The 27722-nt window shown below is 37.0% G+C and overlaps 1 protein-coding gene across 1 annotated transcript in view; it reads left to right on the top strand.

The window, feature by feature from the left end:
* RIT2 (Ras like without CAAX 2) overlaps window positions 1-27722 on the top strand; it is a 183004-nt gene that overhangs the window by 93106 nt on the left and 62176 nt on the right. The window contains 2 exon segments of the mRNA XM_090131322.1: window positions 7136-7338; window positions 19552-19732. Coding sequence (XP_089987448.1) covers window positions 7136-7338; window positions 19552-19732 — 384 coding nt within the window.

Genomic DNA, 27722 nt, shown 5'->3' with positions numbered 1-27722 from the left:
TTCTAAACACTGAACTTCTGAGGAGCATGGGGGGGACCTGAACTTTGAAGCACTGCACTGTGCTTCCTCCTCAAACATATCACACACAATGAAACAGAAGGGACATATTACAGTGGCCCACGACTCACTGTCTCTGTCTTTTTGCTGTTATTATTTCTTCCTCTTCCCTTTTCTCTGTGTTTTTTGTTTGTTTGTTTGTTTGTTTTTCCTGTTGTTGCTGCTGAGTCTTTCCATTAGCAATGCTTAACATTAGAATCTGAGATAATTTGATTTAGTTTTCTGTTATACTGGTGTAAAATGGTGATGTGGTGATTCACCACAATATTCTGAAATCAGTTTCTTGTCCAGCATTTTTTCTCTACTATTGTTCAGGAAGACATACTGAGGAAATACTAAAGAATCTGACATACCTACAGTGGTTTTTTTTGTTTTGTTTTGTTTTGCTTTAATATTTTTCCATAGATTATTATGATCCACATGGTAGAGTTGTGTTGAACTGAGCACTGGATAGACCATTAGGTTTAATAGCCAGCCGTAAACTAATCCATAAAGATCTATATATCATAGTAGCCAACTCTGTTGCTTGATGTCCTAATTTCCTTCTCTGTAGATGTTATTGTACTTATCTCATATAGAAAGAATTGCAAGTTGTAATGAAAAAAAAAAAAAATACAAATCCTATTTATATTTGCGTGAAAAAGTATAAATTTAAAATCTAATTAAAAATACTGCACTTCATGAAAAACCTTTCTGTTTATCATTATGGAAAGTAGGGTAAAAGAATACAAATCAGTATAACAGAAAGAAACCAGAAGATACATTTTTTTATTGCTGTTGTTTTTTCACTAGGTTGTACTCCTAAATTCTAATTAAAAAACAAACACAAAACCAAAACCAAAACCAAACATTTATAGAAATTCAGCTTGTCTGAAGAAAGTATGTGAGATGTGAAAACATGTACAGCCTCCTAAGGATGGATATGGAAGTATTTTTTTGCATGTCATGGATCCCAAAGTGTCGATGGAGCTGAAACTTGAGATATGTGAAAGGAAAACATAGGAATATGTAGAATAGAGTATCTATAAGTGTACTACCAACTTCATGAAGAGAAAAAAATAAAATTTGGGGCTGCTGCTCAAAAGAGTGAGTACCTACTCATGAAAAACAGAAAAGACATAAACTCACAAAAAAGTTTGAGGAAGAGATATAAATACAACTCATAAAAGAGGGAGATCAATAAAGTATAAACCAGTCTAACTGGGTGTGTGTCATTTGATACATCAAAATAAGTTGCCTCTGACATGTTGACTGAGAGTCCATTCTGTTCTTGTTTGAAAAATCTCATGAGATGCCCAGTAAGTGATAAAAGGCACATATATATAAGAATGACATAATGAGAATGTATTCATAACTTTCTTCAACATATGGAATTATCACATCTTATGATGATTATTATAATGTTTTTGTTGTTGTAGCTGTTGTTATTTTCTTCTCTGCTTCCAATTATAATGGAAAAAGAGAAAAGTTATTCTGCTTTCATTAATGTTTTAGAAATTTGTTTTGTTTGTTTCTTTCCAAACTTGATTCTTGTTCTTAAGTACAGCATCTTTCTCAAGCAGGAAGGTGATTTTGTTTAAAAAGATTTCTTATCACATTTTTCAGTTAAGTCTTAGTCATAATTCACAAGAGAACATTACAGACTGGCAACAATCTGTAAAGTGCTATAAGCATGACAAATCTTCACTTTAATTATTAGAATTGATTTTTATTTTTTATTGTCAGGAGGTGTGATTTTCTTCTCTCTTTTACTTGATATTTACTGACTAGGAATTATCTCATATTTTTCTCCTACTGAGTAAAAAATATATCGAATCATAGAATCATAGAATCACAAGGTTGGAAACGACCTATAAGATCATCTAGTCCAACCGTCTTCACATTACCACAGCTACCACAAGCTAGTAAACCATATCTCGCAGCTCCTCATCCAGACGCCTCTTGAACTCTGCCAGGGACGATGACTCCACCACCTCCCTGGGCAGGCTATTCCAGTGCCTGACCGCTCTCTGAGATAAAAAGTTTTTCCTGATGTCTAAACCTAAACCTTCTCTGATACAACTTGCGGCCATTTTTCCAGGTCCTGCTTGTTGCCTGGGAGAAGAGGCCAAACCCCTCTTCACCACAACCTCCTTTCAGGAAGTTGTAGAGTGCAATGAGGTCTCCTCCTCTTCTCCAGACTAAACAATCCCAGCTCCCTCAGCCACTCCTCATAGGACTCGTGCTCCAGACCCCTCACCAGTTTCATTGCCCTTCTCTGGACACACTCCAGGGCCTCAATGTCTTTTTTGTAGTGAGGGGCCCCAAACTGAACACAGTACTCGAGGTGGGGCCTCACCAGTGCTGAGTACAGAGGGATGACTACCCCCCTGCTCCTGCTGGCCACACTTTTTCTAATGCAGGCCAGAATGCCATTGGTCCTCTTGTCCACCTGGGCACACTGTTAGCTAATGTTCAGCCGAGCATCAACCAACACCCTCAGGTCTCTTTCCTCTCCACAATCATCACACCCCTGGTAGGCTCTTCTACCAGTTGCATAAGAAAGCTATCTTCCACGCAGTCTAGAAACCTCCTGGACTGCTTCCTCTGTGCTGTATTATATTTGCAACATACATCAGAGAAGTTGAAGTCTCCCATGAGAACAAGTGATGGCTATCACATGACTTCCACGAGCTGCTCATAGAATATCTAGATCTATACATGAATATTTTTTACAAAACTGTTGCTATAGCAGGAAACAAAGATATATGTATACCGGTGGCAGAGTTAATCTGTTGCTTGTTTTGTAACAGAACTAGGTGAAACATAAAACCAAAATCACTAAAACATACAGAAAGTCATTTTGTCTATCTCCGTATCTATAAAAACTAGTTGAACTTGGATTTTAACAAGAGTGAAATTTGATATCTCTCTTGAACTAAAAATCAAACAGATGTATTTACACAGAATCATAAAACAGCTTTGGTTGGAAGCAATTTTAAAAATCTTCTAATTCCATGCCATGGTTTCCACTGCCAAGATCAGGTTGCAACAGGGCATCTCCAACTCATTCTTGAATGCCTCCAAAGATTATGCTTCCACAACTTTAGCCAACATATTCTAGTTGGTTCTAGTTGTTCTAGCCTCACTACATTCAAAGTAATTAATTTCTTCCTAACATCTAACCTCAGTCTTCCCTGTTTCAGTTTAAAGCTATTCTCCCTTGAACTATCAATATTAGAGGACATAAAATGCTGGTCTCATCATGCTTTTAAGTTCTCTCTAAGTACTGGAAGGCTGCAATGAGGTCTCCCTGAAGCCATCTCTTCCTCAGGATAAACTAGCTCAGGTCCATCAGTCTTTCTTCATAAGAGAGATGAAGCATCTTTACAAATCTCCTGTGGACCCACTCCATTGGCTCCTCGTCATTCTTCTACTGGGGGCTCCAGGCTTGAACACAGTGCTCCAGATAGGGCCACAAGAGGGCTGAGTAAAGGGGGATAGTCACCTCCCTCTCCATGCTGCCACTCCTCTTGTGATGCAGCCCAGGATAATATTGGCCTTCTGGGATTCAAGCACACATTGCTGGTTCATGCTTAGCTTTTCATCCACCAGGACACCAAAGTCCTTCTCTGCAAGACTGCTCCCAGTGAATTCTTCTCCCAGCCTGTACACACACCTGGGATTGCCCTGATTTAACTGCAACACTTGCACTTGGCCTTGACTCACTCTAGGTTCTCGTGGACTGTCTTTTCAATCCTGCCCAGATCCTCCAGACAGCATCCTTTCCTTCTGTTTTGTCAGTTGCACCACTCAGCCTGATGTCATCAGCAAACTTTCTGAGCATTCACTTGATCCCATTATCTATGTTGTTGATAAAGATGTTGAAAAACTCCAGCCTCAAAATGGACCTTTGAGTGACACCACTGACCGGTCTCCATGTGGACATAATACTGTTGGCCACAACCCTCTGACTGTGACTGCCCATCCAGCAGTTTACCCACCAAACAGTCCACAGTTCAAATCCATAGTCAATATCGGTTGCCCTTCCATGGTCTACTGATACTGTCACTGTGTCACAGAAGGCTACTGGACTGGTGAAAAACAACCTGCCTTTGGTGAGATGTAGCTGTTCAGTACCTCAGTCTTTATTTCTTCTGCATTGTTAAAAATGCAAATTTTTTAATAAAACAATTTTTTATTTTGAATTTCCTGGAAAGAAGGAGAAAGAAAGAAGAACTAAAATTCTAAAAAAAAATTTGGAAATCCAAGAAAAAGTGCTTGATTTGTTTAATTTTGGAGCCTTAGACTCTATAGTGAGTAGTTGTGCCAAAACAAAACAAAACAGAACAAAACAGAACACAGCATCAACACCAAGAAAGGAAGAAAATAACTGAGTCAACAGAAAAAACAAGTAGATGTCCCCAATCCTGTCAGCATGCAATAATTCATACGTCTGAAAGTCAATCACTGTAGGCATGACACTAAGGTATTTTGTCTATTTAGTGCATCAGCTGCAATAACATGGTGTAATAATAATAATAATAATAGCAAAGTAAATTCATTTATAAACAAAAATTCATAATTATGCCTAGATATGAACACCCCAATATATGTAGGTACAAGTCCAACTCAAAAACAGCAGTGTCTAAAACCTGAATATTTTGTCCCTTTGGAATGGTTCATATTGTAAAAAAATCAAAAACTCATATTCTTCTAGCAGTTAAAGAAAGCCATTAAGCACTCCTGGAGTGTGATCCTGACGGTCCTCATGTAACAGAAGTCACTTGTAGTGTGTAATGCGTAGAGGGATGCGTTCTAACAGGTTTTTTTTTTGTGTGTGTTGACCATACATAGCTATATATAAGTGTAAAAAAGTTATTAAAAAATTCATAGAGATGGATTATCTCACTGAACATAGCAGTCATCCAGTGTTGTAGTAGTTGACTTATGAAAGTCCTTACCCAATTTTACAGGGTATTGTGGCTGGGATTTAAGTTTAACAACAAAACATTTACTTTCGTATATATATGTGGGATCTGGAGCCTCTGTCTAGATGTGTAAATATTCATCTTCTTTAAACTTCAAAACAGATTTAAAATTAAATAAATAAATAATCAGTTAATATTATTTATTTATTTAATGCTCAGTCAAAGCAATGTTGTCCATTTATTTTATTATTTTTCCATTATATGAAAGCATAAATAGTAGCCTACGGTTACAGTCACACATTGGTGGCTAACTCAGGAGCTTTATAGCACAAAACAAACTTCATATCATCTTTCTATTGTCTGCTTAGCCTGAATGGCTGCATTATAGCCTTGTTCTTTCCCTAATGTAAAGAAGAGTATTCTACCCAGAGAACATAATGATCCTAGATGAGGTAATTTAAAGAGAAGAAAATTAGTGGTGATGATGGAGAGATCTTGCTCTTTAAGTAAAACCAGAGAGTGAGTAAGTGAGGGGAAATGTGGCTGTGTTCAATCATTAACACCCCCTGTCCACAAGCTGGAGATCGGATACATGCTCTCTGGTTTGATGTTGCTTTATTAATCCATTGGATATCTAATGTTGAAAAGCAAAGACCTGGGGCAAAAACAAAATCTCCTTTCATTGTCTTACCCCATGAAAAACAAAATCTGATGGATCCTATGTTTCTTCCTATTGCTACCCATATCCAGTTTGAAGAAGGTGGGGTAGAACATGGCCTAATATGTTCTATATTAGAGTTTGACAGTTAACAAAATCTCCTGGGATTACTGGGATGTCATTGTTGATATTTCAGACATTTTGAAATTCTGAGTAAAGCTCAGTAGAATCTTTCTCTTAAACTGCCTACTAGTCTTCTATTTTGGAACTTAGTCTATGAACTTCTTCCTCTAGAAGGTGAAATATTTTCAGTAATATATTAGAATGTCCTTGGGTAAGAGACATATCATGAATAAATGATAATGGTCAACACAAAAGTCTATTCACAGCAAGTGCTATCAATCAACGTGAGTGACTACTGAGAGAGATTTAAGACTCAGACTTTTAAAAGAGCATAAGGAATCTACTTTCAATTTCCAGCAAAAACTGAGCATATATATTCAACCTAAACTATTTCTAAAATCCTAGCTTAAACTCTCAACAGAATACAAAACATACAGTTGATTTGCATCTTGCTTCTCATAGCATTGGTCCAATGTTGATATGTGTATGCTTTGCTTTAACAAAACTTCCTGCATCTTAATATCTCTGGAGAGATGATTTTGTTCAATAGGATTTTGATCCTGGCTGAATGTTGCCATGGTATTGGATTATTCTGGGCTGTGATCAAGAAGAACAACCAAAGTTTAAAAGAAACCACCTTTAAAGCATACTCATGAGCTACAGTATCTAGCATCTAAGAAGTAAATCTTGATTCTTCTAGTATGTGGCACTTGTTGAATACACATTAATGTATATATACTACTGTAGCAATAAATACACTTTAAAATATAGGAAAACACAGGAGAAGAAAAGTGGGACAATTTTTCTCCATTTAAAATTGTTCATTTTGATTTAATGCTGTTATCCCATTACCTCAGCTTCCTGGGGAGCACTTGAAAGAGAACTTTTTGCAAATTATCTTGTTGTTTTATTAGGCACTGTTCCAGAGCTGGAGGGAGTTAATGAATGTGTTTTTGATATTACTGAGCTTTTGAATTGAGTGCATAATAAAGAATTTGTAACTATCTCCATCCCTGGATAGTAATATAACTCTTCTTTCACACCTGTTTGCATGCATTGAATTGCTACTCATCTAAGTGTACCAGGAGCGCTGCAGAAAGTTCTAGAAATACACACGAGAGTGTTTTCTATAAGCGAGTGCTGGCATAATTATTTTATATTCTTGGAAGACTGAGCTCCAGTGAGAGGAAAAAAAAAAAAAAAGAGTCCCAGAAAAATCTTGGTGGTTCATAATCTAGGGTGATGATCCAACTTTCACAAAGTGTTTTAAAGCAGCAAAACAATATGAAATTACTGGGGGGAAGGAGGAAGTTTTCAGGAAGTCTGTTACTTAAAAATGGAGTATTTGGTCTGTCAAATTACTGAGCATGTTCTTCCAATTTCATAGGCAGAATTCACAGCCATGAGAGACCAATACATGAGAGGCGGAGAAGGTTTCATTATCTGCTATTCCATCACAGACCGTCAATCTTTTCAAGAAGCTGCTGAGTTTAAGGAACTCATTTATCGTGTTCGGCACACCTATGACATCCCTTTGGTGCTGGTGGGGAACAAAACAGATCTTGAAGAGTTTAGACAGGTAAGCAACTTGTTTTGATTTACCTTGGACACTTCAGGGATTTGTGTAGCAGATGCTATACAGCACTGCAGTACTATTCAACACAAAATTAGGCTTAATCAAAGGTCTACACACTAGGATTGGTAACAAATTAAGTAGTTAGTGGTAAATTTAATTCAAAGGTTATAGATCTTAAAGCATCCTTGGCCAATCACATCCAAATATTCCTCACTTTTCATTGAAAATGAGTCCCTCAGTTTTCTTCAAAAGTTCTACATTTGTCTAATTTGAAAATAGATTCACTGAAGATCTGGGGGGGTGAGGAAAAAAAAAAAAAAAAAAGTTTTCTTTAGAAGCTACCAACCTTTAAGTCCAGATTGTTTTCATAAAAGTGCTAGATTTAATTAAAGGGTTGTTCTCAAATGGGCTGAAGCAAAAAATCTAATTATCTAAATAGCTAAATTCATACAATTATATCTGTGGCTGAAAAGCCAGTGTCTATGTCATCAGAGTTTTCAGATGTAACTGGGACATGTAAGACATGTATTCATTTTAGTTTACATACAGCCATCATCACCCATAACATAGTAAATTTTGCTTCCTTTGAGGTCATTGACCATTGCATTCTCAGAATGAAAAACTTAGCTCAGTTTATCTCCTTTGCTTCCTCTCATCTTCCTTTTTACTATTTGTACTGATGTCTGCATGTGCAGACAGTGAGTTGGAGAGAGATTGTGTTAAAAATGGCTTGGTTGTAACCTGGTATAGAACAAAAATTATCCTTAATTGTAAGCAAAAACTTTGGAAGACAAAAAATTAATATGATTTCCTGTGTGAAAATTTTAAAAGGCTCTTTATGTATGCTGCAGTTGCTTTTAAATGACTGAATTCTGTGCAGATACACCTAACAGTTCAATAAAATAGTATTTTTTTCAGTTCATTAGCATCTATGCACTCATTATCCTGTTTTCTCTTATCCACTTGTCATTTTTCCCTCTATTCTGTTTTCTTCTCCCTCCTATCTAAAGAAAATTCAAAGCAGTATTAAACCCAAAATGAGTTCTGAAATTTTTATTTTATCATAGCTTTGATGAAATTATTGTTGTCTTAAAGCATACCTGTCACTTGTAATGTCTTAAGAAATGAGTTTGTCTGTGTAACTTCAGAAAAGAAGCTTAGAAGTTTTAATTATATCATTCTAAAGAATAAACACTTTCAATTTTCCCAGAAACAATGTGAGGGAACAACTAAAAACTAGTGGAAAAAAAAAATATATATATATATATATATTTAGTTATATATATATATATATATATATATATATATATATATATATATATATAAATATATATAAAGCATATTCACAGAATGACAAAATGGTTGAGATTGGAACGGACTTCTGGGTCCGTCTGGTCTGGTTCAAGCAGTACCACCCAGAGCAGGGTGACAGACCCATGCCAGGACAACAATTAATGATCTCCATGGTGGCACCTCTTTCAGCAACTTGAGCCAGTGTTCAGTCACCTGTAAGTGAAAGTGTTTCCTGATATGCAGACAGAACCTTCACAAACACAATTTGTGCCTACTGCCTCTTGTTTTGACACAGAGAACCACTGAAAAGAAGATCCTATCTCCATCCTTGTTACACCCTCCCTTCAGGTTTTTATAGACACATATGTCTATACATGTGTTTAGATCTAGATTTCTCTAACTCTCTTCTCTAGGCTGAATGGTTCTAGATCTCTCAGCTTCCTCTCACAGAAGTGTGTTGGCGCTCAGTCGAGTTAGAGAGCTCTCATAGTTTCTTGTAGCATCAGAATAGTTCTCAGAATAGTTCTGCTTTATTGTGTTCAACATACATCTTATATACCATTCACTTACAAGCCAGGAATTCCAGTCCCCCTAATTAGTTAATTAGCCTAGCTTCTCCCGAACAACAGTGATGAAGGATGAAAGGTTTCTTAAGTGTGCTAAGGTTAACAATCTGTACAAACAGAACTTCCTGTTTACCCTTAGATGCAAACAGATACCGTTTGCTCTCTGTCTTACACTCCAGACTCCCAAGGTTTCACAGTCATAGGGTCTATCAAGGAGTCTGATAAGCTCTTTTTTGACTCGCTCACAGTTACATCTTCCCCCACAGATGTGCTCCAGTCCCAGCATACTATCATAATACATATCCAATCTGGTGGTAAGGCTTTCTCCATCCTCTATTCCTTTTCACCATTCATTCTGCAATTGCATTTGTCCTTTCTGATTTTATTCTGTCTTGAATTCAGATATCCACTAAGAGAATAAATGCACATGATTTTTTAAAGGGTTAGTTAGTGCTATTCTCTTGATATTTAGCTATTGCTCTAAGAATTTTTAAGTATTATATATGTATAAGCCCATAGATGTCTGATGTAAAAAAAAGTAAATCTCCAAGTGTCTGAATAGATATCAATTTGATTTCAGTGTCTTTTAACATTAAAGTCATTAAATTAATAAACACAGATTGTATATAACTTATACTGTCATTAGTTTTGAAACACTTAGGACCATCTGATGCAAACCACCAGAGATACTTCCACTTTAGCTGTGTTTTCTAACTTTATCCCAGGTAATTCATAGTGAGGCTTAAAAACTACATAATTGTTAAATGTGTACAAGGTAAAACATATTAATCTTAAAAAAAAAAAAAAAAAAAAACCTTTAATCAGGTATTATATACATATACACATGTTTGAATTCATGCTATGCTAAATTAAATTTTTTATACAAAAAAAAAAAAAAAAACACAACAAAAACATTGCTAAGAGATTGTCCAAAAAATTGTTCAGAAGGTTCTGCCGCTGCCCTTGCAATATATTACATCTGTCAGTTCTATGGGGAAAAAAGGAAAGAAAGAAAGAAACAAACAAACAAAAATGTATGAGATCTTTTGAACAGTGGACTGGCTTTGAGCTGAAAAGAACAGATATTTTCTAGCAATATTTTCAAACTTTTAATGTGGATGTGAGAACCGCTTTGGAAACTCTACCTACATGGAAGCAGCGTAGCCTTCATGGAAAAGTTTTTTTTTTCTATACTTTTTTTTTTTTTTTTTTTGCAACCTCAGAGGAATAAACTGCAGGCTCACTGAAGTCCATAGATAACATGTTGATGGCCCTTGAGTCTAAGGTTATGAGGTCAGCTCACACTTCTTTCAGATCTTGGCCCCTCTGGGAAATCTGTCATCCAGTTGTTAGTTTTGCCAGTACAATCTTGATCCTGACAAGAATTATGCACTTGTTTACCATTCCACACATGAGCTATCTTATTGGGTTCAAGCACCAAATGCAAGCCAAAACAATACTTTTGAAAGCACTTCCTTTTTTCTCCCTCCCCCTAAGCCATCTTTTCTGAAGTAAGAAATAAAAAAAAAAATCAATACAAAATCTATCTTTAATATGAAACAGTATTTTACCTGGAATGCTTATTAATTACAAGTACTTACTGCTCACTTATAATTCATTTTATCTTCTTTCTAATTTTTATTATTCTTTAATGCAATTCTCAAGTCAGGATTCATATGTTACCCTGACCTAAAGCAGCTGCCTGCAAAACATTTCCACTTAGATGAGACTTTTCTGTGAAAATTGTTCAAGAGGAACTGACTGGTCATCAGATACTGTGAACATCAACTATCAACTTCTAGAATTTTTTTTTTTTTTTTAAATGAATAACTTAAGTATATTTCAAATATTGCCCACATTTACATATTGGTGACTGGCTGAGACACTGCAAATACTTATGTTTTTCTTTTCTTTTCCCTTCCTTTCCTTTCCTTTTCCTTTCCTTTTCCTTTCCTTTCCCCTTTTCCTTTCCTTTTCCTTTCCTTTCCTTTCCCTTCCCTTTCCCTTCCCTTTCCCTTCCCTTCCCTTTCCTTTCCCTTCCCCTTTCCTTTCCCTTCCCCTTTCCTTTCCCTTCCCCTTTCCTTTCCCTTTCCCTTTCCTTTCCCTTTCCCTTTCCTTTCCTTTTCCCTTTCCTTTCCTTTTCCTTTTCCTTTCCTTTCCTTTTCCTTTTCCTTTCCTTTTCCTTTTCCTTTCCTTTTCCTTTTCCTTTCCTTTTCCTTTTCCTTTCCTTTTCCTTTTCCTTTTCCTTTTCCTTTTCCTTTTCCTTTTCCTTTTCCTTTTCCTTTTCCTTTTCCTTTTCCTTTTCCTTTTCCTTTTCCTTTTCCTTTTCCTTTTCCTTTTCCTTTTCCTTTTCCTTTCCTTTTCCTTTCCTTTTCCTTTTCCTTTTCCTTTTCCTTTTCCTTTCCCTTTCCCTTTCTTTTTCCCTTTCCTTTTCCTTTTCCTTTTCCTTTTCCTTTTCCTTTTCCTTTTCCTTTTCCTTTTCCTTTTCCTTTTCCTTTTCCTTTTCCTTTTCCTTTTCCTTTTCCTTTTCCTTTTCCTTTTCCTTTTCCTTTCCTTTTCCTTTCCTTTCCTTTCCTTTCCTTTCCTTTTCCTTTCTTTTCTTTTCTTTTCTTTTCTTTTCTTTTCTTTTCTTTTCTTTTCTTTTCTTTTCTTTTCTTTTCTTTTCTTTTCTTTTCTTTTCTTTTCTTTTCTTTTCTTTTCTTTTCTTTTCTTTTCTTTTTTTCTTTTCTTTTCTTTTCTTTTCTTTTCTTTTCTTTTCTTTTCTTTTCTTTTCTTTTCTTTTCTTTTCTTTTCTTTTCTTTTCTTTTCTTTTCTTTTCTTTTCTTTTCTTTTCTTTTCTTTTCTTTTCTTTTCTTTTCTTTTCTTTTCTTTTTCTTTCCTCCTTGCCTTGCCTTGCCTTGCCTTTTCTTGCCTTGCCTTGCCTTTTTCCGTGCCTCTCCTCTCCTCTCCTCTCCTCTCCTCTCCTCTCCTCTCCTCTCCTCTCCTCTCCTCTCCTCTCCTCTCCTCTCCTCTCCTCTCCTCTCCTCTCCTCTCCTCTCCTCTCCTCTCCTCTCCTCTCCTCTCCTCTCCTCTCCTCTCCTCTCCTCTCCTCTCCTCTCCTCTCCTCTCCTCTCTTCTTTCCTCTCCCCTCCCCTCCCCTCCGCCTTCCCTCTCTTCTCCCCTCCCCTCCCCTCTCCCCTCCCCTTTTTTTTTTCTCTTCTATTTTCTTTTGTTTTCATTTTCCAGTTCATAACAATGAAATTCTGTTAACTCAATGTTTTCTTTTTCATAAAAGACATTCAGTACTCTAAATTTCTTAAACCAATGTATTATTATCATTAGTATCCTAATGAAGTTTTTTGTTTCAGGATTAAAACCCAATTGTAATTTGCAAATGCCCTGTATTGTAACTAGTTCCATTTATTCTTAGTGATATTTGGATTTAAGGGACTGTCTGATAAGCATTCTTGTTTCTCATGTACTCAACTGGTGCACTACACAAAAAGTGAAAATTTCTAATGCTTCTACTCAACTTTTGAAGAGAAAAGCTAAAGATTAAATATTTTCAACTATTTATTATGATAGCATAATAAGAATTAATTTTAGACATGTTGAAATTGCTAGACTCAATGACTTGGACAGATCTTCCGTAAAATCCATGAAGAGATATAGGAACAATCATAAAATTTAAACATATCATAAAATTAATCTGTCCCTGTACTTGTTTTTCTTACCATTGATTGTAGAGTTCAATATGGACATCTACCTTCCTTGAATTCAGATTTGAGAGAGACGAAGCAAAGATCGGAGTGAGCTGTGTTCTCATTATATCTGTCAAAGGCTTGTGGCCCGGTTCAGCCCAGTTCTGTGACTAAATGGGGCAGCGGGAGATTTAGGGACCCATGTCCTGAAATTAAGGGGAAGAGGGAAAAGGGAAAGGGGCTAAAAACAGAGCAGAACACAGAGATGATCAGTAAAAAAAAAAAAAAAAAAAAAAAAAAAAAAAGGAGTAGATTTGTATCTTGCAAGCAGTTTTGTATTTTCCTCTAGAACAGTGAAGTCTTCTAGGAGATGCAGTTCTTCTCTTCTGTGAAAGAAGCAAAGTACTGTTGGAAAACTATCCACCAAACCCAGTGTAGGACTTGTTTGTAAGGAAATTCTGAATGCTGTTTGTGGAACAAATCAGACCTTCTCTGAGGAAAACACATTGAAAAAACTATAGCTTGTAAGGAATTGCACAATGGTATTATTTGTTGGGTGACTAGAGTTTAGGTGGAAGCCTATACAGATTTCAGTACTGAAAACCAGATTTCTGAGGAAGTTAATTACCACTCAAGGACTTCCATAGTTCATTTTTCAGCCACGGGGAAAGGAATAAGGAAGGAACTGTGTGTAGTCCCCACTCTGATTCCTGTTTTGGTCCACAGAGAAAGAGCTTGACAACAAAACTGAGTTTTATTATTTTTAAGTTTATTTTCTGTATTGCCTTGTCTGCATTGCCACGCATAAGCTAGGTGAGATATGGTTTTTGTTACAGTCAGGAGAGAGGCATGAACAGAACATATCAAGCACTTCTAATTGGGGCACAGTTCTGCCTCTCCACCGTTCATGCCTGAAGCAATGTGACCTCCCATCTCTCAAGATTTATCCTCTCATTTTCTCCACAGGGGCACATATACAAGTAAGAGATTGGCATCCAATGGGAAGGCATCTTTTTAATGTACATGATGCTATTTTTACATGTGCAAAATCAAGGTTTCAGCCTAACTCATATATTATTTACTAAAATTCCATTTCAGAAACCTATATAAGCATATGCTTAATTAGAGTGAAACTAATGCATGTTCTTCAAGTTAATTTGCACTTGAGCAAAGTTGCTATTCTGAAATTGAGACACTAATGAGCAACTTTGTAAAAATGAAATTCCCTTGGCAAAGTAACAAATTAATATAGGAGGCAACCATAACTGAGTGCATTTCTCATATAAAAATGTGATTTTTTACTAGCAAGGATAGTTTCTTGTGTGTTTTTGCAGTAGTAAAACAAATTATTTGAAGAAGAAATTTTGCCAGAATTTAGTTACTGATCATTGTGCTGTCACATCTAATCAAAGCATGATATAGTAATCCATTTAACTATCTTTTTTTAATATATATATATTTTTTCTTGTATTTTTGTCGTACTGCTATTTTGTTCTATTTTGTTGTTGACTTGTTTTATATACATGTTGGCTGTTTTTATATATTTATTTATTTACTTTCCAGGATAAATTAGAAAGTCAGAGAGATAAGTTTTTATCCAAATCAAACTACTTGGATAAGAATAGTAGCATATTAACTTCACACATAATGACATTGTTTAATCTCTTCAGTCATGACAAACAAAAAAAATCTTTAAAATTCAAAAATGCTTTATCCAAACAAATCTACTTAAAAAAATAATAATTATAAAGAGGAAAAAATCTCTGCCCTATATCTATTCCGTAAACATTCAATCCTTTTTCAATAGAAAAGATCTCTAAGATCATCCAGTTCAACCATCTACTTATCACCAATATTTCCCACTAAACCTCTCAACAGCATCACTGCCCCACTCCTAATAGGCTCCAGGCCTTGATGTCTTTCTTGTAGTGAGGGGTTCATTACTGAACACAGTACTTGAGTACAGAGGGAACAGATGATATGCTGTATTTATGAAATTAATCAATATGGAGTTCATTCGGCCTAAAACCTTCCAGTACTGAAGAGTTTTATTTCCAAAGGGTTTTTATCACTTCCTGCAAACCCTTTTTTTTTTTTTTTTTTTTTCCATTTGGGTTTTGTGCGTGCCTACACATTTTAACACTGCAATCTAACACAGATCATCATCAAATCTGTAAGGAGGAGAAAGTGAAAGTTGGAGAGAGCTCACATAGCTCACTAGTTACTGCTTTTCCTTTCTGAAAATCATATATTTCAGTCCTTTGCATTTAATTTGAAATGAATCAGTGACAGAAGATTGTATGCAAGGAAAATTCCTTGATGAATAATGTGAAATTTTCTGAACTCTGAAAAGAGTCAGTAATGTTCTCCTTCACCTGCATCTGTATCTATAGTTTTATCATGATGAATTATATGCCAAAATAAAGAGATTTTGTGACATTTGTACTCTGAAAATCACTGAAAAGACAGAATGTTGAAGTGTCCTGGAGTGATACAAATATAGGATCCCAAAACTGAAAAATGTGATTATGACATTAATTTTACTTAATTATTTATATTGGAATAAGAGTGATGGTTATAGAAGATCTGTAGTCTGAAGGTACTCCTTCTAAAAGTTAGAAATAAGACTTTAGATTTGAGGGGGTCTCTTTCAGGCTATTCAATTTCAGTACTTGGACAGCTTACTGAAAATCCCAGAAATGAGAGGTTTTAGAACTAGCTGATAATATGTGTGGTAAAAAAACATCAGGAACAGATGGTATTCACCCAAGAGTTCTAAAAGAATTCAGGTATAAAATTGCTGAACTATTAACTTTAAATGGTGCTGGCACTGGGGAAACATAAGATGATAGCTTCAGAACAGACCAGGGATCTACAAAGCAGTAAATCTGACTTTTGCTGAGCAAATAGTTATCTAGCCTAACAATGAACAAAAATATCAAGTATATGAATTTATCTATTTATTTATTTTAACAGGAAAGGTCCTGATGGATTTCACAAAATTTTTAGAGATTAATTTAACACAGAGGAATGCAAATCCAATTGGATTTTCCTAAAACTTTCCAAGACTTTTACATGAATAACAAAAAATTAAAGAAAGGCATAAGCGTGTTAGCAAGTTTCAAAATAAATAAATAAATAAATGAACAAAAGCAGGAAAGATTGAACAAAAAGAGATGGATTGTTATTGTAACTTCATACAGATATTTTTGAGTTAAATATTCACCTTAGCAACTGGATAAGACAAAATGATATTTATCAATTTATTTATCTATCTTGTGTAGTAAAAAGGACAGGTGACCATGGTAAGATATAAGATTAATTCTTAATATGCTACAAGCCGGAAGATAGGGTAAAAGTTGTGCTGAAAAATGAAAAAAAGTGAAGAGAAAGCTATGGCAGACAAGTGTCCGCTAAAAAAAAAGTGATTTTGGTATTACTGTTGCGTGAATTCTGTCAGCTGAATGCTGCACGGACGTCAAAAAAGCAAAATGGATTATAAGCAAAGGGATAAAAAGCAGAGGAGAACATGTCAGAAGAGGCCACATTTAGAATACTGTGTCCAGCTCTGACCTCCCCAGTTTTAAAAAGATAAGAATCTCCTAGAATTGGAATACCACAAAGATACTAAAGGACCTAGAACATCTCCTGTATGAGGAAAGATTGAGTAACTCAGGTCTGTTCAGCCAGGGAAAAAGATGATTGAGAGGTGATCTGATTAATGTTTATAAATATCGGAAGGAAGATGGGAGGAAAATGAATGAGGCCATTCTGTGATTCTGTGATGATGTTAAGTATTGCTTAAATTGCTTAAAATAATAAAAATAATAATAATAATAAAATAATAATAAAAAAAAGTACTACAAAAATTGGTAGTGTTCTCTCTTCCATATCTATTTTTTTCTCAGAAGATATATAAGAGAATTTGAAAGCATAAAAAAAGAAACTAGGCAAACATGATCAGATTTGCCAAAAAACTTACATATTTAGCTACATGAAATAAAATAATTAATACAAAGTAAATTATGATGTTTCTGTCTGGAAATTAAGAAAATTTTAATGTGGGGAGAAAATCATTCAGACATCATAAATAAATAAATATGATTTACTTTTCCTTATAATACAAGAATTGTGAAGCATTAAATCAAAATCTGATTAAGCAAATTTAGATTAAATGAAACATTTTTCCATGAAACACAAAACTAAACTAGGGAACTCACTGCAATAGGATTTTTAAATGTATATGTATAGATATGTAGATATGTACAAGTAAATATATCAGCCATCCAACAATAATGAAATCTCTCTAGCTGAGAAAGAATTCAGACTCCCTAAGAAGATTCATAGAAGCTGAAATATTCTGTATGCATGATCTATTCTCATGTCCCAGCTGTGAGTAAAGTGCTGTCATGAGTATGATAGCACAGAGAACAAGACAGTTGCAGGATGATTTAGCATGGCTGCTCTTCTGATCTAATATATATTGTAAAAAAAATGAACATTTTTGTGGGGAAAACACACAAAGGTCTCATGAAAACATTCATTTACATTGATATTTATATTAACATATATTACACATTAAGATTATTCATAGATTAATATAGAATAATGACTGTACTTATATCATTGATATATATTATTATTTAATCATTCCTATTATAGTTATTGCTAAAGATGTTTAGCACTTGATTTCCAATTGAATTTTTCTTGTTTCTTTTTCTGCATTCTGATGTACTACATTTTCCAAGTAAATGTTAACTTAAAGAAAACAGCAGATAAATGTTTATTCAGTCTGTGCTATAAGTCAGAAGAATGGCTGTTCACTACAAGAACTTATCCCTTTTTATATAATTTTGTTTTCTCTATAATTTCAGGTCAAGTCTTCATAGAAGTTATATTTGCTAGCATAGTTTCTGGAAAGAAAAATACAATAATAACATGCTGACAGCTGAGTTGATTCAAAAAAAAAAAAAAAAAAAAAAAAGGTTTTCAGAAACCTTTTTTAAGTGTGTAGTTGTGGTATCTTATTTAATATGCATATTAAGTATGCACTTAAGGCAGAAGTCACAAGAGAATTAGGAATGGTGTAAGAGAAGGCGGCCACAAATGCTGACTTCTAATCATCAGATCAGAACACCAGATAATGGTGTCCCCCTGGTGTATGATTATATATTTTGTGTCATTTCACAACAGAAAATAGCAAGTAGTAAGGAGTGGAGAAATTCACTGATGCATCTGAAGAGACAAGCTCCAAAGCCTAAGGCTGACACTGCCTTTCAAAACAATTTTGGCTATGAGTATTTGCAAGCAGATGTCAAGCTAGGGAAAAAACAGATCATCAGTGCTACTAATTTGATGTCTTCAATGCTTTGCTAGCTGGATGATTTCCCATCCTGGACTACTGGACCATTAAACCTTCCTTTTATTGCATAGTCATAAACCTGAATGACAGAAAATAAATAATTAAGACTACTCAATAGAAGGAAAAAGATCTATGTGACCCCTATTGTTTAAGATAGCAAATGAAAAAAATTAAATCCAAGGGCTAATACAGGGAAACATTAAAAGAACAGTACAGAACTGAGAAAATTCTGGCTATGTGGGGAAAACAGTATGTGCATAGGAAGGGCTGTTAGAGTTTCAATGATTTAAAAAAAAAAAAAAAAAAAAAAGTTTAAAGATAGAACCTAAGCAACTCACAAGTTAGAAACATAAATGCTTCTTCAGTCATATGTTGAAGAATAAAAAATAAAATTAGCAGAAGTTAGAGGAAGTGAATTTTCAGAATCATATTGCATAGCTAGGATCCATTTACTTGAAAAATTAAAAGATTGAAATGTTTTATTGACTTTTGAGCTGCGCTATTGACTACAGATGCACATTAAAAACAGTTGTTATATACCATCTCAAACAAAATTAATACATTTGATTGTTCAGGAGAAGTCTACCTGAGCTCAATCATTTAATCACAAGGGAAATGTTGAATTATTAAAGACAGATTGCCTTTGCTGAAGAAACATTGATATTCTAGACAAAGGTGAGGTTCTCGTTCTCTTCTGACTACCTATTTCTTCATTTTCTAATATTTACCATCATGTATACTTTCTGTCAGGTAATCTCCAGATACATATCTCAGTATCTATTAGCTTATTGCAATCCAATACTAACTTCTGAAGTTCTTAGTCATACTAAATAACTGGAGATATTCACAAAATGTGCTGTTCATGTACTATAATCTTCCATATCTCACTATTTTTTTTTTATTTTTATTTTTTATTTTTTGCTTAAGCCTTTCTTGAACTAAAGGCTGGAAATCTGGATTCAGATACATGACTTGAGCCTAAAAATTAAATCTAGTCTTGTAGCCTTGAATTTTAATGGACTGTGAATTGAACGTTGTTTCTGTGTCTGTGTACTTTTATATAAGATCCTCTTGCATGAAGTGTTTTTGCAGTATCTGTAGCTGAATGAAGTTCTGGTTGATAACTGTTCTGAAATTTTGCCCTTTCTTCTTGATATTTCAAAGAGTGAACTGGTTTCCTTTGAATGCACTAATGTAGAATCATAGAATTGCCAAGGTTGAAAAGTTGTCTAAGATCATCCAGTCCAACCATCCACCTAGCACCAGTATTTCCCACTAAACTACGTCCCTCAGTACGACATCTAAATGTTTCTTGAACACCTGCAGGAATGGTGACTCCACCACCTCCCTGGGCAGCCTGTTCCAGTGTCAGACCACTTTCTGAGAAGATATTTTTCCTAACGTCCAACATGAACCTCTGCTGGTGCAACTTTAGGCCAATCCCTCTTTCCCTATCACTGGTTACATGTGAGAAGACAAAACTCACCTTGTCACAACCTCCTTTCAAGTAGCTGTAGAGAGCAATAATCTCCCATGAGCCTCCTGTTCTCCAAACTGAACAATCCCAGTTCCCTCAATCACTCCTCATAAGACTTGTACTCCAGGCCCCCCATCGGCTTTGTTGCCCTTCTCTGGGCATGCTCCAGTGCCTCAATGTCTTTCTTGTAGTGAGAGACCCAAAACTGAACACAATACTCGAGGTGTGGCTTCACCAGAACTAAGTATAAAGGGATGATCACATGGCTGCTCCAGCTGACAACACTATTTCTGATACAAGCCAATGTTTTGGATCCTATGACAAATTAACATTTAGTAATCCTAGTTTCCAAGATGCATATGTTCTGGAAGAACTCAGACGTACAAGGAAGTTAAACAACAACAACAAAAAAACCTGTAGATATGCCATTCTTGCAACTCTAGAAAAATGTTTCCTATAAGTACGAAGTATTATTACTCCCAGTTAGATGAGGCTTTCCAGGAGTGTTTTCTTTTGGCTTTTTATTTCATACCTAAATGATAGGCTGGAAACTATTAAAAGATATCAGTAATAACTAAAACATGTTCATTTAGATTGCTTAATTGGGAGTTTGCTGATTAGCTTCTTCCCAAATACTGTTTTACTTAGCAATGTGAATAGCGTGTTTTTTCTTTTTCTTTTTTTTTTTTTTCCATGATGGAGCCACAAGTCTGGGTTTGTGATCTGCATGCTAATATATATTATTGAGATTCAGGAAGTAATTGTGTTTAAATCAGTTTAAAAGATTCACTTAAAAAAGCAGCAAAAGGTCATTAATATGTAAACTGATAAACCTTGTCTGCAATTTCTTTGAACAGGTTTCTAGTTCTTCCTTTCATTTTTCTTTTTAGTTCTTTTTTGTTGAGCTTTCTTTTGTGTTTGCTTCACAGACACAACATTAACAGGCAAAGCCTGGAAAAAGAATCATATGATTTCTTTTTAATGGAAAGAAGATTAATTTGTTGTGCTGAAGACAAAATAACATTTTAATGATAATTAGGATTATATAAATAGACTTTATTAAGAAAGATTAATGCACTTTTGATAACCATTATAGCAAGATATTGAGGACAAACTACTAATATGTTAGCATCACTGATTTTATGAACTAATTTTATGTCAGTTTCTGCTGCCATACAATAAAGTATTGTTGAATACTGCAAAAGCATATATAATTTCCTACACTAAACTAGTTAGGGACATGCAGTGAAAAATGTCTGAACAATTATATAAATTGTTATTCTTGGAAAGCAGAGGCTAACTAAGCATTTAAGTTTTATTGTGATATTTTATTATTATTTCTCCTTTAATGGAGGCTATTTTGTGTGTGAATGAACCAGAAGATTGTGCTGTAGCTAGAAAGAATGTTAACATAATTTTTGTACACTGCATTAACAAAACAAGTGTAATGAGCCATGGTGGTGTGCAATACCAGGTCAATGTGAGAATTGAGCTGCAAGTAATTATAACACTAAGATTGGTTGTGTTCTAATTATTCTGTGGCTAATAGTACAGAGGCAATTGGTTGAAAACAAAATTATGTGGGCTGTACTCCTTTTGTATAAATGAATATTAGCTGTTGTATTGTAATTGTGCTTTATTTTTCATTAAAATACTATACCCTTAAAGCAACAACAACAACAACAACAACAACCAGTTCTTGCTTCATTGAAATGAAAAATCTTTCTAGGTTCAAAGAAACAGTGACGCAAAATCCCTGCATTTATTCATTTATTTTAGGTTTTATGTTGTAAGGTTTAGAACATTTGTATTTCATGCATGTTATAACACAAAAACTTGACAAAAAAGAAAACAAACAAACAAACAAACAAACAAAAAAACCAGCCAACCAACCAACCAAAAAAAAAATATATATATAGATATGTTCTATATATATACGTGATATGTATATGCTTTTGTTTGTTTTATATGCATACACACACACACATACTCCCATGAAACTAATAATTACCAGAGAGAAGCATTGGGTGGCTATAGTTGTATTCTGAGCACAAAATGGATATTAATCTTGAATGCAAATGTACTTCATTCAAAAGATGTCTTAATGCAACATAGTTCTCAGCTGGTAAGTTCAGAAAAAAATCCTACCAGTGAAAAGTGGCAGAAGACTTAGAGTTTATTACATTAGTACATCACCACCACTGTAAACAACATCAGATGCAAAACCTTACAGGGTAGGATTTTCTTCATCTCATTAACCTGAATTAGCTTCAGTTCAGTTTTGCACATCTAATCTGGTCACCCAGCTACGTTTTTGTTCAAGAAGATAAATGGTTGTTTTATCCCATCAGATAACCATCTGTCCTGCTCAACTCTCTTTCCATGGCATGTGTAAATACCTGAAAATGATTGCTTCTTCCTGATCATTATAAAATCTGCACAACTGGTTCATTTTTACAAGCTTTTAGACATTTTGCATAATCCTTTTACTGGAAAGAAATATTACATACTTAAAGGAGGTCTAGAAGTCAGATATTTGGTTCATCACTTTCTTATGCCAAAAGAAGTTAGTAGGAAGCCTCATTCATAATGCTGTTTAGATGGGAAAATCTGGCTTACTTATTATTTTAGCACCCTACACTTGACATTCAGGCATTGGGTACATGGGCTGCGAAGTGTAACAAAATTTAGTTCTATTACCAGTTTTTAATTTTTTGGAATAGAGCAGTCATAGGCAATAAAATATCATAGGAATTTAAATAACATAATTAAACAAGAGTATGGTTTACAAATATATCCTAGGGAATATAGTGGAGAGGGTCTGATATTTGAAAGCATTGTGTACTCTAAGAATCATATATATTTAGTAACCAAATCATTATGACTAAGTGCCCTGCAGAAATGATGACTAAAGTGACCATTCTGAAGAGATCCTTTTCCCACCCTCTGTAGAAGCTGATAGAGCTGGTCTTTGTAGTTTAATTGTTGTTTTGACTGAGTATGTAAATTTGTTTCCTACATAACTTTAATGTTCTTGAGAAGTTTCAATCAACATTGGAACTTTCAGCAAATGTAGTCCTCTTTCTTGTTGTGATTTATGGTAGAACAAGTTTTCCTTGAATTAACCTCTTTATTCTCTTTATGGAGACATACAAATCTCTATACAGCTATGAACACAGTTTATTTTAGAGCATTGTTCATTTTGGTCCAAGACAAAGAATACCAGCTCATCATAATTTACAATTCATGATGCTTAATGGTTTGAATCACTCATCAGTTTCTGGTTCTACTACTTGTTTATTTCCAAACTGGGGTCGGCCTGTTCTCTTGTGCCACTAGTGACAGGACCAGAGGGAATGGATTCAAACTTCAAACTGTGCCAGGGAGATTCAGGCGGACATTAGGAAATACTACTTCTCTGAAAGAGTGGTCAGGCACTGGAATGGGCTGCCCAGGGAAGTGGTGGAGTCACTGACCATGGAGGTGTTCAAGGAATGTTTCAATTTTGTGTTGAGGGACATGCTTTAATGAGAACTATTGGTGATTGGTGGATGGTTGAACTGAATGATCTTGTAGGTCTTTTCCAACCTTGGTGATTTTGTGATTCTGTGATTCTTTTCAAGGCCAGTGGGCAAGTGGGCCTGCTGTTCCCGTGTCACAGACACTGACACATCTAAAGATGATTTCATGACATCCTTTTCAACCTAGGCCATTCTATTATTCTATGATCCTTAGTGTGGACAGCAGGTCGAGGGATATGATCCTTCCCCTAGTATTTCCCCTGAGCCTCAACTTCTCCAGACTGAACAATCCCACCTCCTTCAGTCACTCCTCATAAGGACTGTGCTCCAGACCCCTCACCAGCTTTACCCTTCTTTGAACCCGCTCCAGGCCTCAATGTCTTTCTTGCAGTGAAGGGCCCAAAACTGGACACAGAACTCCAAGGTGCAGCCTCACCAGAGCTGAGTACAGGTGAAAAATTACTTCCCTGTTCCTGCTGGCAACAGTTTCTGATGCAAGCCAGAGTTCCATTGGCCTTCTTGGCCTTGTGGACACACTGCTGGCTGGTGTTCAGCCGAGTATCAATCAATACCCCCAGGTCCATTTCCTCTACACAGTCTTCCAGCCACTCTGCCCCAAGCCTGTAGCGTTGCCTGGGATGGTTGTGGCCAAAGTGCAGGACCCAGCATTTGGTCTTGTTGAACCTCATCCCATTGCCTTCAGCCCAGCTATCCAGCCTGTCCAGATCCCTCTGTAGGGCCTCGCTACCCCCAGGCAGTTCAACAGCCAACTTGTCATCTGCAAACTTACTGAGGGTGCACTCAATGCCCTCATCGAGGTCATCAGTAAAGATATTGAAGAGGACAGGCCCCAGCACTGACCCCTGGGGAACATCACTCATGACCAGTCTCCGGCTGGATTTAACTCCATTCACTACCACTCTCTGGGCCCAGCCCTCCAGCCAGTTCCTTTCCCAGCCAAGAATGTACCTGTCCAAGTCATGGGCTGCCAGCTTCTGCGGGAGAATACTGTGGGAGACAGTGTCAAAGGCTTTGCTGTAGTCTAGGTGGACTACATCAACAGCCTTTCTCTCATTCACCAGATCACTAGATCATAGTGACGTGCGGAAAATCAAACCCTATAGCCTGTAAGGATATAGAGAAAGTATATTTTATTGGCAATTGCGTGGGTTGAAGAATTTGTTGGGTTTTTTTTGTGAAGGCTTCTGACCTTCCTTTCCATAAACTCCATGAAGGGGGCCATCCGCCAAACTAGTTTCGTCTTGCTCTGTGGACATCTAATCATCTTCCTGCCAGATGTCTCTGGGTTGTTCTCAAACCTTATCAGCATGACCTTCATCCTCCTCACTATCCCAGACCCAGTGTCTGTTATCCCCCTTCTCTAATGAGCTCTACATTCCAGCTTCTATAAACTATCTCTAACTATCCCCCCTATTAGGGGATAGAGTCGCCGCCCCCCCCCCCTATTCTTAGTTACTGTGAAATCTTCTTTCTGCCTTTTACTTTTTCTTATGGGACCCCTTTTCCACTTTTCAATAGAATGAGATCAAACTGGTCAAGCAAGGACTGCCCTTCATGAACCCATGCTTGCTAGGCCTGATCCCCCAGTTGTCCCACACATGCCGTATGATCTCCCTCAAGGCAATCTACTCCATAACCTTCCCTGGCACCGAGGTCAGGCTAACAGGCCTGTAGTTCCCCAGATTCTGCTTAGATGCTTCTTGTAGATGGGAGTCAGTCACACTGGCAAGCCTCCAGTCTTCTGGGACCTCACCAGTCAATAAGGAGTGCTGATAGATGAGAGAAAGCGGCTTGGCTCTCACCTCTGCCAGTTCCCTCAGTACTCTCAGGTGAATCTCATCTTGTCCCATGGACTTGTGACAGTCCAGTTGGAGTAGTAGGTCACTGACTGTGTCCTCCTGAATCATGGGGGGTTTAGTCTGCACCCAATCAAGACTACCAGGTCAGAGAGTGGAATACCCTGAGGATAACTGGTCTGACCATTAAAGACAGACGTAAAGATGTTCAGAACCTCTGCCTTTTTCTTATCCTCAGTGGTCACATTCCCAGCCTTATCCAGTAGAGAATGGAGATTCTCCTTAATCCTCCTCTTACTGTTGATATATTTGTAAAAGAGTTTCTTGTTCCCTTTTACCCCAGCAGCCAGGTTGAGTTCAAACTGGGTTTTTGCCTTTCTGATTTTCTCTCTGCACATCTTAACAAATTCTCTGTATTCTTTCTAAGTTGCCCGTCCCTCCTTCCAGAGGAGGTAGATTCTCTTTTTTCTCCCGAAGCCTCAAGAATAGCTCCTTATTCATCCACGCAAATCTTCTTCCCCGCTGGCTCATTTTGTGGCTCAGGGGGACAGCCAGCACTTACGCCTTTAATACTTCCTTCTTGAAGAGCAACCAGCCATCTTGGATCCCTTTACTCTCTAAGACTGAATCTCAGGGGATTCCCTGACTCCCCCTATTAGTCTTCTATACAATTCAAAGTCTGTTCTCTGGAAGTCCAAGGTAGCAATTTTGCTGCTCCCCCTCCTGGCTCCAGAAAGAATCGAGAACTCTACCATTTTGTGGTCACTCTGTCCAAGACAGCCCCTGACCTCCACATCTCCCACCAGACCTCCTCAGTTTGTGAACAGCAGGTCTAGCAGGGCAGCTCCTCTCATAGGCTCTCTCACCAGCTGCATCAGAAGGTTATCCTGCATAAACTCCAGAAACCTCCTAGACTGTTTCTTCTGTGCTGTGTTGTTTTCCCAGCATATGTCAGGGAAGTTGAAGTCCGCCATGAGGACAAGGGCTAGCGATTGCACAGCTTCTGCCAGCTGCTTGTAGAAAATCTCTCTGTCTCCTCATCGTGATTCGGCAGACTATAACAGACACCCACCAGGATGTTTGTCATGTCAGCCCTTGTCTGAAGGAATGAGAGAGAAAGAAAATGAAGTGTCATTGGTTTTCGGGCTTGTCTGGCCCAGTCCCATGGCTAATGAGGCAGGAGAGGGGAAAAGGGGGACAGGTAAGGAAAAGTGGATGGGTTTAAAAACAGAGCAGTGGCAGTGATCTGAGGAGCAATGCTAATTTACTAAATATGATATCAGAATGCAAGATAACACAACACAATACAACTGGAATTGAAGCCAACAAATCATACAAAATGAGAGAGAGTGTTTCCCAACCAAAGGCCTTACTCTAAAGCTGCAGGCAAAAAGTGGCAAGGCACCATGTGCTTCTCGGTAGCCGACAGAGAGACTCCAGACCTGCTAGGAGCTCCAGCTCTCTTCCTCTGGGCACAAAGTCATCTGGGGAATGCAGCCCTTCCATTCCCTCTCTGAGAACTAAGCACCCACATCCTGCTTCACAGAAACAGAACATTAACTCTTTAACTCCCAGTGCTTTACATGACGTTATGATGTGGAATACCAACAACAACAAAAAATCACAAAACCATGACAAAGGACCTCAAAGATCATCTAGTTTCAACCTCCCTGCCATGGACTGGGTCGCCATCCACCAGACCAGGCTGCCCAGAGCCACATCCAACCTGGCCTTGAATGCTTCCAGGGATGGGACATCCACAAACTTCTTGCGCAACCTGTTTCAGTATGTTACCACCCTCTGAGTGAAAAACTTCCTCCTACTATCTAACCTAACCCTCCCCTCCCCCCTGTCTCAGTTTAAAACCATTCCCCCTGTCCTATCACTATCCAACGTTGTAAAGAGCCGATCTCCCCTCCTGTTTATATGCTCCTTTCAGGTATTGGAAGGACCAATGAAGTCTCCCCAGAGCCTTCTCTACTCCAAGCTAAACAAGCCCAGTTTCCTCAACCTTACCTCACAGGGGAGGTGCTCCAGCCCTCTGATCATCTTATTACCCTCCTCTGGACTCACTCCAAGAGCTCCATGTCCTTCCTGTACTGGAGGCTGCAGGCCTGGATGCAGGACTCCAGATGGGGCCTCACAAGAGCTGATTAGAGGTGAACAATCACCTCCCTCTCCTCAGCCACTCCTCTTTTAATGCAGCCCAGGATATAGTCTGCCTTCCAGTCTGCAAGTGCACACTGCTGTCCCATATCCAGCTTTCTATCCATCAGTACCCCCACATCTTTTTTGGCAGGTTTGTGTTCAATCTTTTCATGTCCCAAATTGCATGAACGTTGCCTAGAACCAGATGTCAGAACTTCTTCAGGATTCTCCAAATGGCATTGTGTAGCTCTGGTGTGTCAACCAAATAGCTTGTTGTCTTCAGCAAACTTGCCGAGGATGCACTCAACTTCCCTTTCAATGTCACTGATGAAGACATTAAAGAGTATCGGTTCCAGCACTCACTCATGATGGACAACACTCTCCATCCAGACTGAGCCACTGAACGCCACACTCTGGATTCGATCCTGCATCCACTGAACAGTCCACCCATCAAATTAATGTATTTTCAATTTGGAGAGAAAGATGTTGTAGGGTGTTGTGTTAAAGGCCATACTGAAATCCAGACAAATTATG

This window comes from Phasianus colchicus, chromosome Z, assembly GCF_987193195.1.
Source record: "Phasianus colchicus chromosome Z, bPhaCol1.hap1.1, whole genome shotgun sequence".
Classification (NCBI taxonomy): domain Eukaryota; kingdom Metazoa; phylum Chordata; class Aves; order Galliformes; family Phasianidae; genus Phasianus; species Phasianus colchicus.
Note: the sequence above shows the minus strand (reverse complement) of the source record. Positions and strands in the feature narration are given on the sequence as shown.